This window comes from Leucopleurus acutus (genome assembly GCF_964270905.1).
Source record: "Leucopleurus acutus genome assembly, chromosome: 16".
Lineage (NCBI taxonomy): Eukaryota > Metazoa > Chordata > Mammalia > Artiodactyla > Delphinidae > Leucopleurus > Leucopleurus acutus.
Window position 1 is genome coordinate 58,648,445 of NC_139158.1, and position 14,268 is coordinate 58,662,712.

Below are 14,268 nucleotides of genomic sequence, written 5' to 3' on the forward strand. Positions count from 1 at the left end.
CATGTCATACGTGATCAGTGTTCTTCTTACTAGAGATAGTAGTTGGTTTATGGAAATACTGGCTCTTGCACTGCACTTCCCAACTGTTGCAAATCTTACTTCTTCCCCTCCCCTCCAACAGTTTTGCACATCTTACTTTTTTTTTTGTTTTGGCTGTGCCACATGGCTTGCAGGACCTTAGTTCCCCAACCAGGGATTGAACCCGCACCCTCGGCAGTGAAAGTGTGGAGGCCTAACCACTGGACCGCCAGGGAATTAATTCCCTGAAAATCTTACTTCTTCTTTTTTATTCCCCTAACAGTTCTGCAAATCTTACTTCTGTAGGGTGCTTCTGTCCCCTCCTTTCAAATGGGGAACTTTCTGCAAGCTCATCTCTCCTTTTCCTCAAACCAGATGGTGTGTGGTAAATGAAGTAAAAAGGCAAAAGAAGAGAGATCCTTTGCTTTGTGGAAACTTCTAGGGGCCTGGATCTCAAGGTCACTTTTGGCAGGTGATTAGCAACCCCTCAGGTCCCTCCAACACTCAGGAGAGGAGGAAGCCATTGAGGCAAGGCTCTCCTGGGCAGCCATCCACAGCAGAAGACAGCACTTCAGCAGCCCCTCACATTGCCCTAGAAAGACCCTCCTTGTTGATAAAAGGGCCCAAATAACAGTTTGGAAGACACAGTCAGGGTGGCCAGCAATTACTGCTGGGAGAGAAGGGGTGTATTGTGTGGCTTTAGTGCCAGAGAGAGCCAGGCAGGATTCTGTGCCTCTCAGGGTGGCAGTTCTCATCTAGAAATGGGGACAATGTTATGAGACTTAAACGTGTGGATGCATGCCATGTAAGCACAGCAATTTCATTTATCAGGCAGTCACCCTTCTCCTTCTGGGGAAACAGCAGCTCCTGGAGTGGGCAGCTGATAGGATTCTTTCCTAGCCCAGGGGGCTGCTGTGAGGAGACTTCTGTTCCCCAGGGGTCTGGACAAGGGGCACAGCAATGCCGCCTTCCACAATGAGAATACTCTGAAGTTGATCCAAAGCATCTCTCAGAGACTACATATTTCCAAAAACTATCCCCTGGTGAAGGAGTTCAGATTCAAAATCACACTTAATTTTGAGATGCAGAGGTATAAATAGACACAGGGCAGCCCGCATTTGATGGCATCCTTACAGAGCTTTGCCGTCCCGTGCAGAACGTTGGGAGAATGTATCAGCCAGCCTGAAATCCAGAAGACAACCAGACAAAGGTAGGGAATACAGGTGGCCAAAGGGAGGTGGCTACAGGTTGGAGGTGGTCAAGAGGTTGAAGGTGATCTGGGCTATGTTGGTTTGGTGTCTCCCTTTGTCCCTAAGCAGTTTTTATTTTTCAGTTATGGAGACAAAGATCAAACAGAGGCTGAGCTCACTCTAAGTGGAAATTCAGATGAGTCAGGTGATGGCATCTGTTCTAGAGGTGTCACTGAATCAATTTAAGGGCAGTTGAGTTTAACCAAGCATGCCTGGCTTCCCATATGTGGTGGTTTTAAACTATGTCAGCAAATTATTTGACATTCCTCCCTTTAAAATGTAGAACTGGGGAGTTCCCTGGCTGTTCAGTGGTTAGGACTCTGCGTGTTCACTGCTGAGGGCCTGGGTTCAATACCTGGTGGGGGAACTAAGATCTCACAAGCCAAGCGGCGCAGCCAAAAAAAAAAGGAATTGAATTCTCCTCCACTCGAATGCAGGGCAGACTTAGTGATGTGCTTCCAATGAATAGAAGGTGGTAGAAGTGACAGTTTATGACTTCTGAGACTAGGACATAAAAGGTATTGTGACTTCCCCCTTGAAATCCCCCTCTTCAGTGGGAAGCCGGCTGCCATGTTATGAGGACAGTGAAGCAGCCTGTGGAGAGGCCTGTATGGAGAGAAACTGAGGCCCTTACTAACAAACAGAACCAACTTGCCATCCATTTGTGTGAGCAACCTTGGAAGTGGATTCACCAGCCCCAGTCATCTGAAGCCTGAAGCCCTGACCAACACCTTGACTCAACCTTATGAGAGACTCCAAGTCATAACTGACCAGCTAAGCTGCTCCTGAATTACTGACCAACAGGAGATAATAAATGTTTATTATTGTTTTAAACTACTAAGTTTTGGGGTAATTTATTATGTAGCACTGGAAAATTAATACTCTGTAGAATCCAAACCACTGATCTCTTTGGTGCATATACATTTAGGATTGTCCTGTTTGCTTGGTGGATTGACCCTTTTATCATTATGTAGTGTCCCTCTATGTCCTTGGTAATTTTCTTTATTCTGAAATTGACTTTGTCTGGTATTTACATAGTTTCTCCTGCTATCTTTTTTTTTTTTTTTGCATTACGTGGGCTTCTCACTGTTGTGGCCTCTCCCATCGCGGAGCACAGGCTCCGGGCGCGCAGACTCAGCGGCCATGGCTCACGGGCCCAGCCGCTCGCGGCATGTGGGATCTTCCCGGACCAGGGCACGAACCCGTGTCCCCTGAATTGGCAGGCGGACTCTCAACCACTACGCCACCAGGGGAGCCCTAGGTGGTGTTTTAATTTTTACTTCAACTGTCAAACATAATTTTAAAAATCAAGAGGAGAAGGAAAATCCATGGTATTTTCCAAGATTTTTGCTCTCACCATGTTCTTCCTTCCTGATGTTCCAAGATTCCTTCTTTTACCATTTCCTTTATGTTTAGAGAACTTCCTTTAGTTATACTTTATGGTAGGTCTGCTGGTGACATATTCTTTTAGTTTTCCTTCATCTCAGAATGTCTTGATTTCTCCTTTATTCTTTGTTTTGTTTTGTTTTTGTTTTGCGGTACGCGGGCCTCTCACTGTTGTGGCCTCTCCATTGCGGAGCACAGGCTCCGGACGCGCAGGCTCAGCGGCCATGGCTCACAGTCCCAGCTGCTCTGCGGCATGTGGGATCTTCCCGGACTGGGGCACGAACCCATGTCCCCTGCATCGGCAGGCAGACTCTCAACCACTGCGCCACCAGGGAAGCCCCGACAATTCTTTTCATTTAGCACTTGAAGAATCTTTATGTCACCTCCTCTGTCCTCTATAGTTTCTGATGAGAAATTTGCTGTCATTCTAATTGTTTGTCCTTTATAGTAATGCATTGTTTCTCTCTGACTCTTATAAGTGTTCAGAAGTTTGACCATGATGTGTATTGGCATGGATTACTCTGGATTTATCTTGTTGGGGTTTTGTTTAGCTTCTTGAATCTGTAAGTTTTGCCAAATTTGAGAAATTTTCAGTCATTATATCTTTGAAGACTTTTTCAGTTCCACCCTCTTTCTCTTCTTTTGAGACTCTATTTTCTTCTTTCATCATCTAGGGATTTGGAGGAGACACTAATGTTAGATCATTTATAATAATCCTACATGTCCCTGAGGCTCTGTTCACTTTTTTCCCCAGACCATTTTCTCTCTATTGTTCAGGTTGATTTGTCTTGTTCTACCTTCACTTTCACTGATTCTCTACTCAGTTCTCTCCATTCTGCTGTTGAGCCCATTCATTGAGTTTTAAAAAACTTTAGTTACTATATTTTCCACTTCTAAAATTTCCACTTGTTCTTCTTTATATCCTCTATTCATTTTCTGAGACTTTCTATTTCTTCATTTGTTTCATGTGTTCATAATTGCTCACTGAAACATTTTTATGATGGTTTCTTTAAAATCTTTGTCAGATAATTCTAACATATATGTCCTCTTGATGTTAGCATCTGTTGATTACCTTTTATCACTCAAGTTTGAGATCTTCCTCGTTCTTGGTATGATGACTGAGTTTTCAACTGAAGCCTGGAATTTGAGATACTATGTTATGAGACTCTGGATCTTATTTAAATCTTGTGTTTTAGCAGGCCTCCTCTGACACTGCTCCAGTAGGTGAAGGGGGATGCTGCCTGCTTACTTCTAGGTGGAAGTCCAGATTATTCACTTGGCCTCCTTTTATACCTGGGGCTGGGCTGGAGCTCCTTGTTACTGCTGAGCAGGGATGGGAGTTCAGGCTCCCACAAGCCTTCCACTCATATCCTCCTGGCTTGAAGAGATGCCTTGTTACTTCCAGGTGGTGGTGAAATTTCAGACTCCCCATGTAGTCTCCACTGACACCCCAGGGAGAGGGAGGGCTCATTACACTGCCCAGTGGGGATGAGAGTCCCTGCTCCTCACTTGGCCTTCTCATTTGATGGGGCTGTTAGGGGCACCATGTTACAGCCTGGCAAGGGAGGAAATGTAGGCTTCTCCACTTGGCTTTTGCTGCCAGGGCTGGGGCTACAGCTGCTCATTTGTTTATGATGTTTGGCTGGAGTAGGTTTGTTATTGTTTACAAGTCTTCTGTCTTGCCAGGCTGTCCCTTTTCTGGTCCTTTGGCTGGAGACAGCAGACTTTTCTTGAGGTGCTTTTGTGTGTGACTGTCAGTGTTTGGGGGCAGCCAGCTTCTCCAATATCCAGTCTGGATATACAGGCAAAAAGGAAAATTGGAACTCAATGCTCTGTCATTCATTTGACCCTGAGGTCCTTAGCCAGTCTGCCTTTCTTCTCTCCACCTTTCTGAGTCTCTTATGTTTGCTTTACACATAATATCCATGGTTTCAGTTGTACTTAGTGGGAAGACTATGGAGAAGTATATCTACTCCATCTTCCTAGAAGTGGAATTCTTCAGATCTCACTTTGGGTAATTTTCTAACACATTAGGTTTCTGACAAAGCTGAGTGACATACCTGATTAATTCTATGATTAAAGCAAACATCCCTGACTCATGAGCACTAGAAACTCTTTTGCCAACATCACAGCCTGCCTCGTGTCATTATTAATGATGTGCGTTAATAATGTCCTCTCTGATTCATCTTTGTTCCCCATCCTCATCTCTCAGGGTTCAGCACAGTGTCTGGAACAAGATGTTCAAGCTTTAATAGCAATAATTACTATCTATTAACTGCATATTATATGCTGGGTACTTAAATATTTTTTATTTGTCAGAACAACTCTGCAGGTAGATATTATTATTCCTACTTTACAAAAGCCAGCTGTGAGGCTCAGAGAGGTTAAGGGAAGGAATCCAGCCTGAGGGGATTGAATAGCCAGTCAAACCACACAGATATGGTAGAGGTGTGAAGGCAGGCTTGCCCCAATTCACTGCTGTTGCTCTTTATGCCTTGCCATCCTTCTTTGATTGTCTACAACAACTATGCCAGCTGCCTGAGTGGGCCAGAGACTGGGGTCCCCACACCATTGCTTCTAAAAAAAGATGTAGTCTGGACATGTTATCTGCAGATCTGCAATTGAAGACTTTACTGTCAGAAGAGGAAATCATACAGGAGGCAAAGGGGTGTATTCTAGAATGTCTAGTAATCCTAGAGAAGCAGTTACAATTTAAGAGTGCAAGTTCTGGAGGCAGAATTCCTGAGTTCAAATTCTGGCCAGACCACTAAACTCACTGTTTAGCCTTGGACAAATTACTAGATTGCTCTGTGTCTCAGTTTGCTCATCAGTAAAATGGGGGCAATAATAATGGTACTTACATCAAAGGGTGATTATGAAGATTAAATGAATTGTTACACACCCAGCGCTCAGAACAGTGCCTGGCACATAGGGAGCACCCAGCAAATGTTGGCAATATATATTAAAAAAAGAATATTAAAAGATTAATAAAAAACAGCTCTGCAAATAAGAGCATCCAGTCAAGTGAGGGCCTTAGGGGTCAGAGAGGCCGTAACTAACTCAGCCTGAATGCAGGGAAGGGCAATGGGGACTTCCCTGCAGAGGGGACACCTGGCCTGAGTCTCAGAGTGTGGGAACTAGCCAGGTGGGAGGGCAGAGGCACCAATGGAGCTGAGACCCAGAGGCTGGAGAGCCTGAGCCTGGGATAAGGAGTCTTGCAAGAGGGAGAAGGAGGGGAGACCTGCTCCAGTGGGAGAGACAAGTCTTTTCAGCTTCTAGGGCCTTAGCCACTTCGCACCCCCACCAAGAGCAGGAACTCTGCCCCCAGGCCTGGAGGAGATGCAGACTTCTCCTCAGGGCAGCTGAATGGCCCTCAGGGATTTTCATGGTCCCTGAGACTTCCAGCCAGCTGGAGATCTCATTTCCACAAGCATCAACATTGCTCTTTTTCCACTGTTAATAAAAGATGTGTTCCGGTGACACCTGAGTTGGAGTGAGGTTCTGTTAGACTGACAGATGGAAGGAGGAAGAACTCGGCTCTGGGGGAGCAGGGAGAAGAGACTCAGAAAAAGGGAGGTGGGAAGGCAGACAGCCTGCTGCATGAAGCTGTAGCTACTGCCCAAACTGTCGCCATCATTCACCTGTGATGACTTAAATTTAAATAAATTAAAATAAAACAGAAATTCAGTTTCTCAATTGCACTGACTACTTTTCAAGCGCTCACTAGTTTCATGTGACTGAAGGCTACTCTATTAGCGCAGATTTAGAATATTTCCATCATCCCAGAAAGTTCTGTTGGTCAGCACTGGCCTGGAGGCACCGCAGGGAGGCATTTCTTCCTGCAGCTGAGTTGTAGACAACGTAATAATTTGCAAAACAGTGGAGTAAGCTCTGTTTACCAGGCTCCTTCCTAGTCAGGGTTTGCACAGCCAGCATCTTTGCTGTGCCTCCGAGACACAGTGAGGCTGAACGTCAAAATATGTCTGCCAGGGCTTCCCTGGTGGTGCAGTGGTTGAGAGTCCGCCTGCCGATGCAGGGGACACGGGTTCGTGCCCCGGTCCGGGAATATCCCACATGCCGCGGAGCGGCTGGGCCCGCGAGCCATGGCCGCTGAGCCTGCACGTCCGGAGCCTGTGCTCCACAACGGGAGAGGCCACAACAGTGAGAGGCCTGCGTACAGCAAAAAAAAAAAAAAAAAAAAAAAATGTCTGCCAACCTGTTCTATGTGATAAGGGGCGAGGCATTTGACTTGAGCAATGAGGAAAATCAGGTGTGAGAGGAACCAGGGAAAATGGCTTCTTACACAGAGGGAAGGAGGGAGTCATTCCAGTCTTGTGGCAGAAAGACCGAGGTGGGACTTGGAGGAAGATGGTAACACTGAATGGGATTTTTTCAGGAAAAATGTCCTGCCCTTCTCTCAAAACTTCAGCAGAGAGTCAAGAGCCATAAAATGCATGGTGGGCTGGCTCGTCATATGGAAACCAGGGAAATAGCCGAGTTGCAAATAGGAGTCAGGGGCGTGGGCACCAGGCCACGCAATATTCATGGAACCTCACTGCAAGCTTGGCCCTGTGTTAGGCATTTGGACACAAGTGTAGCTAAGACAGCCCCTCCGCCTGCTCTCCACACTGTAAGGGAGAGTGTGTGACACGGGGAGAGATTCTAGTGCTTAGGGAACACAAAAGAGGTCTGAACTTGTTGAGATGGGGGTCATGGAAAGTCCCCCCCACCCCCAAGGAAGGCGTGTCTTTTTGGTTGTGAGGGAGGTGCGGAAGCCACCAGATGGGGCACGGGACAGAGAGGTGACCTGACAGTGGAGGGGGGTGCGTAGCTGGAGGGCCACGATCCTCCTTGGCTTCCGCCAGGCCCTGCTCGGTGCTGGCCAACAGCAGGGCCCGATGGCCAGTTGAGTGCTGGGGATGACATGACCAAAGCAGGGTGGGAGGGTGAACCCCCCTTCTTGTTGAGCCCCCTTGGAGTGGAGAGGAGGAAGGGACTCCTGCGCCCATCAGAGGAGCTGAGCCTTCTGGACGGGGAGGGCCCTGGTCGACCACCACTGCTCACCTGAGCCCCGCCAGCTTCCTCGCCATGGGCCAGGGCTTGGTCCGCATGGTGGCGATGAGCTTCTTCTTGTCTTCCACCTGCTCCAGAATCCGGGCCAGTTCCTCCTCAGACAGAGACTCCCCACCGGAGGTGCTGGAGGCCAAGGAGGATGACCTGGAGCAGAGGCGGGGTGGAGCAGAGGGGAGTGAGGAGGAGGCCAGGGTCCTCAGGGGCACTGTGGGATATGAGGGGCCCACCCAAGATGCCCCCAGCTCCCGCCCACACAGGCCTGCCCCTCTCAGAGCCCTCCGCGACTCTCCCCACCTGGCAGAGGAGGCCACTTCTCCTCCTGGAGCCCAGGACCCCTCGCGGGCTGCCTCCTCAAGCTCCATGCCCCTGAGTCCCCCCCACGCTGCACACCCTTGCTCGTGCAGGGCTGCCCAATGGGAATATAATGTGAACCATGTATTGTAACGTTAAGTTTTCTAGTAGCTATATTAATATGATAAACGGACATGGACATATTAATTTTAATAATACATTTCATTTAACCAGTATATGAAAAATTTATAATTTATAATTACAGTAATGTAATCGGTGTAAAAATTATTAATGAGACATTTTACATTCTTTTTGTACTGTCTTCAAAACCCAGGGTTCATCTTGTACTCACCACGGATGTCAATTCAGGCACAAAATTTTCATTGAACATATTTAATCTGTACTTGGATTTCATAAAATTTAGTTGAAAAAGTAGATTTACATATCCAAATTTTTAGACATACTTAAAAGTTTCCTTGTAAATGAATAAAGTAACATAATATCATTTTCCTTTGATGTTCACATCTGCACTGACAAAATTAGTTTGTCTTTTTTTTTTTCAGAAGAAATGCTTTGGCTTCAAAGTTAAATCAACTTCAAAACTACATCTGGGGCTTCCCTGGTGGTGCAGTGGTTGAGAGTCCGCCTGCCGATGCAGGGGACATGGGTTCGTGCCTCGGTCCAGGAAGATCCCACATGCTGCGGAGCGGCTGGGCCCGTGAGCCATGGCCGCTGAGCCTGCGCGTCCGGAGCCTGTGCTCCGCAATGGGAGAGGCCACAACAGTGAGAGCCCCGCGTACCGCAAAAAAACCCACAAAAAACAAAACTACATCTGTTTGTCCAAGTTCAGTAAATTTTTTAACTCAGTGGTATTAACATCAGATTAAAATTAAATTGAATTAAAAATTCAGTTCCTCAGTCACACCAGCCACATTTCAAATGCCTAGCATGTGGCTAGTGGCTATTGTATGGGACAGCACAACTGCAGAGGCCTTCCAGCTGGAGGGTGTGATGACCCTCACCAGCTCACAGACAAGACTGTGTGCTCATCTGCCACAAAATCCAAGTTCTTGTCTGTGCTACTCACAGCCTCCTTCACTCATGAAAACAGTGACTCTCAGCTGAGATGGCCGCAGCTGACAGGGGGTGAGGGAGGGGCTGGAGAAGTGTTCTGCCTGTGCAGCCTTTTTAGCACGTTTGATAAATGGAAATATCAGGATGTGGGCTTGGGTTACCACAGGTTTTAGAGACCAGTTTGCCTCTGTGAGTTTAGCTTCTGATCAACTCCTAAGGAGCAAGGAGAGGTCACAGGAATAAGGTGGAGAAGCGGGGGGACCCTAGCTCTTAAATGCTGGAAAGCCTAGAGCACAGGGACATTTTGCCTTATCTCACCCCCCCCCCGCCCCCCAGGATATCTGCCTTTGAGTCTTTGCATAAGTTGTTCCCTCAGTTTGGGTGGTGGTAGGGGGGTGAGACATTCAGTCATTGCTTGTTCAAATTCCACCCGGGCTTTAAAGTCTTAACGAAATATTTACCTTCCTCATGGAGGAACCACAGCCTCCCAGCAACATGCTCTTCATCTAATCCTTTCTTGCATACATACTGCCTTCTGCTTTGTGTTGTGATAGCTGATGCCCATGTCCTACCTCCCCTGCTAGACCGTCAGTTTCTGAGCAACAGGACTGGATATTTTTCATCTCTCTATGCCCTGCCATGGCACTCAGCTGAAAATGGCACAAATGGGTCCTTGTCTGCATCCCTTACTTTGCATCTGCCACCCAGACAGGATGGGACCGCCTCCTTCTAAAGTTCCGGACACTCTGGGGCCCGTCAATGATGCATTCAAGTTCTCTCTAAGTTGCTAAGGACACCATGCACCCTTTACCCTGTTAGCTCAGGTCTACGGACAACCAGACAGTAGACAAAAGCCCTAACTGAGCCAGGGATGGCTGGCAGGGGTGACAGAAGAAATCAGTGGCCCTTGTTGTGGGCCTTAATTTCCTCTGTAAAGTTGGAGATGTACAGTGGAACACCTGAGTGAGGGTGTGGGCAAGGAAGGTTTATTAGAAACCATTGGAAGGAGCATCAGCTCTTTGCCACAGTCCTGGTATCTCTGTTTCCAAAGCCTCCCAGCCCATTATCAATGGGGATTCTTAAAACATCCTGAGAAGTGATGCAAAGTAAAGTGGAAGAGGGAGGCAAAGAGCGGGAGATGTCCCATCAAAATTGGTAGCAAAAAATGAAACTAAAATCCCAACTTGCTGATTCCATAAACTGGCTCTATCCACTAACCCCCGTATGCAGATGCTAATGGAACAAAGGAAACACAGCAAGTAAACCAAACCCCCAAATCCTAGAATTTCAGAGCTGGTAGAACTTTTGAAGTTCTAGATCAAAGCCACATTTCACAGAAGAGGACACAGGTCACCTTAGGAAATGGTGTGCTTAAGCCCTGGAATGACTCCTAAATCCAATTTTGTTAATTTCTCTCAGCTCCTCATCAAGAGCTGTGGTGAGTCACCAGCTGAAATTGAGAATTGGGATCTTTTCTCACCGTGCTGCCATATCATCTCCCCACTCAGAGCTCCACTTGCACCTGTGCTCCAGGAGGGCTTTGAGTCGAGAGTGTGCAGTGGCCCCTCAACCTGGGATGGCTGTGACCCTCATCCCGGTTCCGCCCCCAACCGCGAAGAGCTTGGCAGGGGCAAAGGCAGGGACTAAGAAAAGAGAGCAGGGGCCGCCCGTTTATGGGAGAGAATGAGGGGGGAAGACGACACCTGGCCCTTATCAAGGGAGGAAGCAGGGCTGGAAGGAGAGGGAGAGCGCGGACTGAAGCGCGCCTGAAGCCCGGTCACAACACACCTGTGTTTCTTCAGCTGCTTCCACATCTCCTCCTTCCTCGGCACCTCCTTTTCCTTCTTTGGAGGTGCTCGGTGCTCCCTGAGGGAAGCTCTCCCGTCCCTCTTCCTCCTTCCTCCGCAGGTCTTCTGTGCCGAGCCTCGCTCCGGTTCCCCCAGCTGCTCTCTGCGTCCCCTGCGCTCTGCCTGCTTCCTCCGGGGAGACCCCGACCCCGGGCTGCCCCCGGCCCGCTCCTTCTGTCCAGGCGGGGCTCGGCGCCTGCCTGGCACGTTCTCGGCTTTGTGAGTCCGCTTCCTCGAGGGTCTCCTCCCGGACCTGTCACCTGCAGGGGCAGGGAATGAACAGTTCTGGCCTCACGGGCCTCGACCCCAGGAAAGTGTCCCCAGCTGTGAGAAATCAGATGTACAAGATGCTTCCTGGACCTTATTGGTTCCAAAAGCCACCTCTTTCAGACAGAGCCTCTGGTCTCGGCTGAAAGCTAATGTCTCCCTCCTCTGACCGGCTGGCACTCCCACACTCTCACCTAAACCTCAGCTAGAGACCCAGACACATGCCTTTCTCTGCTTGGGGGTGCAGTCCCTTGGGTCAGAGCTCAGTCCTCTCCTGACGCCCAGGGCCAAGGCCAAGCGTAAGCCTCTGTTTGGTAAGGCTGGAAGACTGAGACGCGGAGGGCCTGCTGGCTCCATTCTCCAAGGGCTGTCCCCTCATGTGCCCCACCTGGCATGAGGGAAGGGACGGGGGGTGGTGGTGGTGGTGAGAGCAGCGGAGTCGGTTCCGATCCTGTGTCTCAGCGCTGCTCCCACGTTGTTGCTGTTATTTTAAACCATGACTTTATAGCACTGGCAAATGGCCTGGCTGAGCAGAATCTACTCTCAAGTGTGAACTTTCCCCAACAGCTTGCCCAACACCTAGTGTAAGCACAGCTATCCCAGCTGGGCAGTTACACATTAAATGCAGGAAAAATTGTAATGAGGTTCTGGTATTAATAAGCAACCTCTCCACCACTTACTAGCAGGGTGTCTTTGAGCCAGCCACTTAACCTCTCTGAGTCTCAGCTCATCTCTAACATGGGAATGTTACTACTCCATCAGCTTGTTAATGAACATGACACAATGACTGACTTCTGAGAATGGATGTCATTACCCTGATATTCTTATCCGGAAATAAGATCTTTTTTTTTTTTGCGTATGCGGGCCTCTCACTGCTGTGGGCTCTCCCGTTGTGGAGCACAGGCTCCGGACGCGCAGGCTCAGCGGCCATGGCTCACGGACCCAGCCGCTCCACAGCATGTGGGATCTTCCCGGACCGGGGCACGAACCCGTGTCCCCTGCATCGGCAGGCGGACTCTCAACCACTGAGCCATCAGGGAAGCCCGGTCAAGATCTTTTTACTTGTATAAAGAACACAGGTTTGGAGCTAGGCCAGTCAGCCCGAAAATATCAGTTCTATCATTTACTTATCTCTGTGACCACAGATAAATTACTTAACTTTTCTGCACCTCAGGTTCCTCACCTGTGAAACGGCTCTAGTAGCCACTACATAGTTAGGTTAGGTTAAAACAGGAATAGTTAGGTTAATTTAAAACAGGAATAAAGGGTCTGACTCATGAGGGGTACTCAGCAAAGGCCCTCCTCCTTCCCTCCCACCTCCAGCCTGCCTTGCCATTTTTGTGCTCTAAGTGGGCATCACCCGGAACCTGATCTGTCTGCAGAGCACAGGTTCTCACTTTTCACAGTGGCTCCCCATCCAGGCTTTTCTGCCACCACTAGGCAGATTTTCCCAACAGAGCTGTGAGAGCCCCAACTTTGGGCAGGGCAGGGCAGAGTGGAGTTTCGTCACCCAACAGCCCCAGCAACAGTCCCATCAGTGATGGAGTCCAGGACAAGGAGTCCCAGGTTGTCAAATTCTTGCCTCTGTCCACCCCTTTTCCAGCCTCTCAAGGTTGTGCATGCAATGTAGCAGCCACAGAGAGTTTTCCTCGCTGCTCCCTGACCCTTGAGCTTTACATTCTGAGAAGCAAGCCACCCCGTGAAACAGCAACCAAAGCTGGTCGCTGGTGGATTTGGGCAGTGTAAGCTGGGGATTCAGAGTCTGGATATGTGGGCCTGAAACCTTGTTCTGCTGGTTGTTACCCCGGTAACACTGGGCAGGTTTCTTGTTCTCTCTGAGTCAGTTTTCTCGTGGGTGTGCTGTGGGTGGTCTACCCAGATCTCCATTGTCTGGCCGTGGCATTGTCCCTTAGCTGCTATGCATGTTGGCTCTTACAGTTCACAGCTTCTCCCTTCCCAAGGGACCCGTGGTTGATGGAAACCATCTTGGGAAATGTCTGGGAGTTTACATCCCTCCCCTCTCCTCAAGTCAGCTGACAGCCAATTGCTAACTGATATGGGGTACAAAAAGTCCAGTCCTCTGGCCTCCAGGCAGAGCAAGTCTGTGGTTCATTCACTCTCCAGAGCTCCCTGTGGGATCAGGCAGAGGCTAGACCCCAGCTGAACACACAGCTTTGCTCAGCTCCTTCCCTTGATCTGTCCTGCTTCCCTTACTCCTTGTCTCCTGAGAGCTGCCCTCAATAAATCACATGCACAAGAATCCCCATCTCAGGCTCTGCTTCCAGGGGACCTGATTTATCTATAGGCATCTATCTCAAAGTGTGGTAGGTAAATCCAACTGAGATAATATCTATACAAGTGTGATGTAAGGGGAGCATGCTGGGTTTAGCAAACAGAATTTGCTCTGTGGTTCAAAGATAAACTATCCAGAGTTCTCCTCTTGGATCTCAAACTAGGATACTGGTAGAATCCAAGAAGCACAGTGGTGGGCTTCACCCAGACCTGAGGAAGATATTCTGGAGGAAGAAACTTCTAAGCTAAGACCTAGAGTGAAAATAGAGTGTGTGTGTGCAGCGAGTGGGTATAGGGCAGGGTTAGGTAGTGAGTGGGTAGGAAGGATGCCAGAAAAGTTTTAAGCAGAGGTGACATGGTCAGTTTTGTGCTTTTGTAAAGGTCCCATTCAGTATTCAAACCCCAATGGAGGGAGTTTCTTGATAAAGATACTTCAAGAAACTGTAATCATAAAGGATACTGGAAAAAGAATTGTTCTGCCTTGGCTAAGAAGATAGAGAAAATAGGTAAAAAATGAAATGATTGGACTTCTGGGTTTCACTCCAATGTGTAAAGAGCTCCATCCTACTAACAAGAAAAAAGCTGAACAAACTGAAAAACAATTCTTTTTAGATCCATCAGAAAATTGAGTTTGTAGGGCAAGCTACTGTCCGCAAACTGGAGAGGCAGAGAATCATAGCTTACCTTGAGCAGAAGCCCTCCATGGGAGCCAGTGCTTATAATGCTTAAAGGGAGAGTATTCAGGACTTACTTTAATTAGGTATGGTAAG

General features: G+C 48.4%; 1 protein-coding gene across 1 annotated transcript in view; it reads right to left on the reverse strand.

Moving 5' to 3' along the window:
• Positions 1-14,268, reverse strand: part of TMC2 (transmembrane channel like 2) — a gene marked incomplete at both ends in the record, with an annotated part of 81,696 nt that overhangs the window by 50,315 nt on the left and 17,113 nt on the right. Inside the window, 2 exons of the mRNA XM_082857810.1 lie at positions 7,719-7,871; positions 10,881-11,199. Of these exons, the coding sequence (XP_082713936.1) occupies positions 7,719-7,871; positions 10,881-11,199 (472 nt within the window). The remainder of the gene's footprint in view (positions 1-7,718; positions 7,872-10,880; positions 11,200-14,268) is intronic.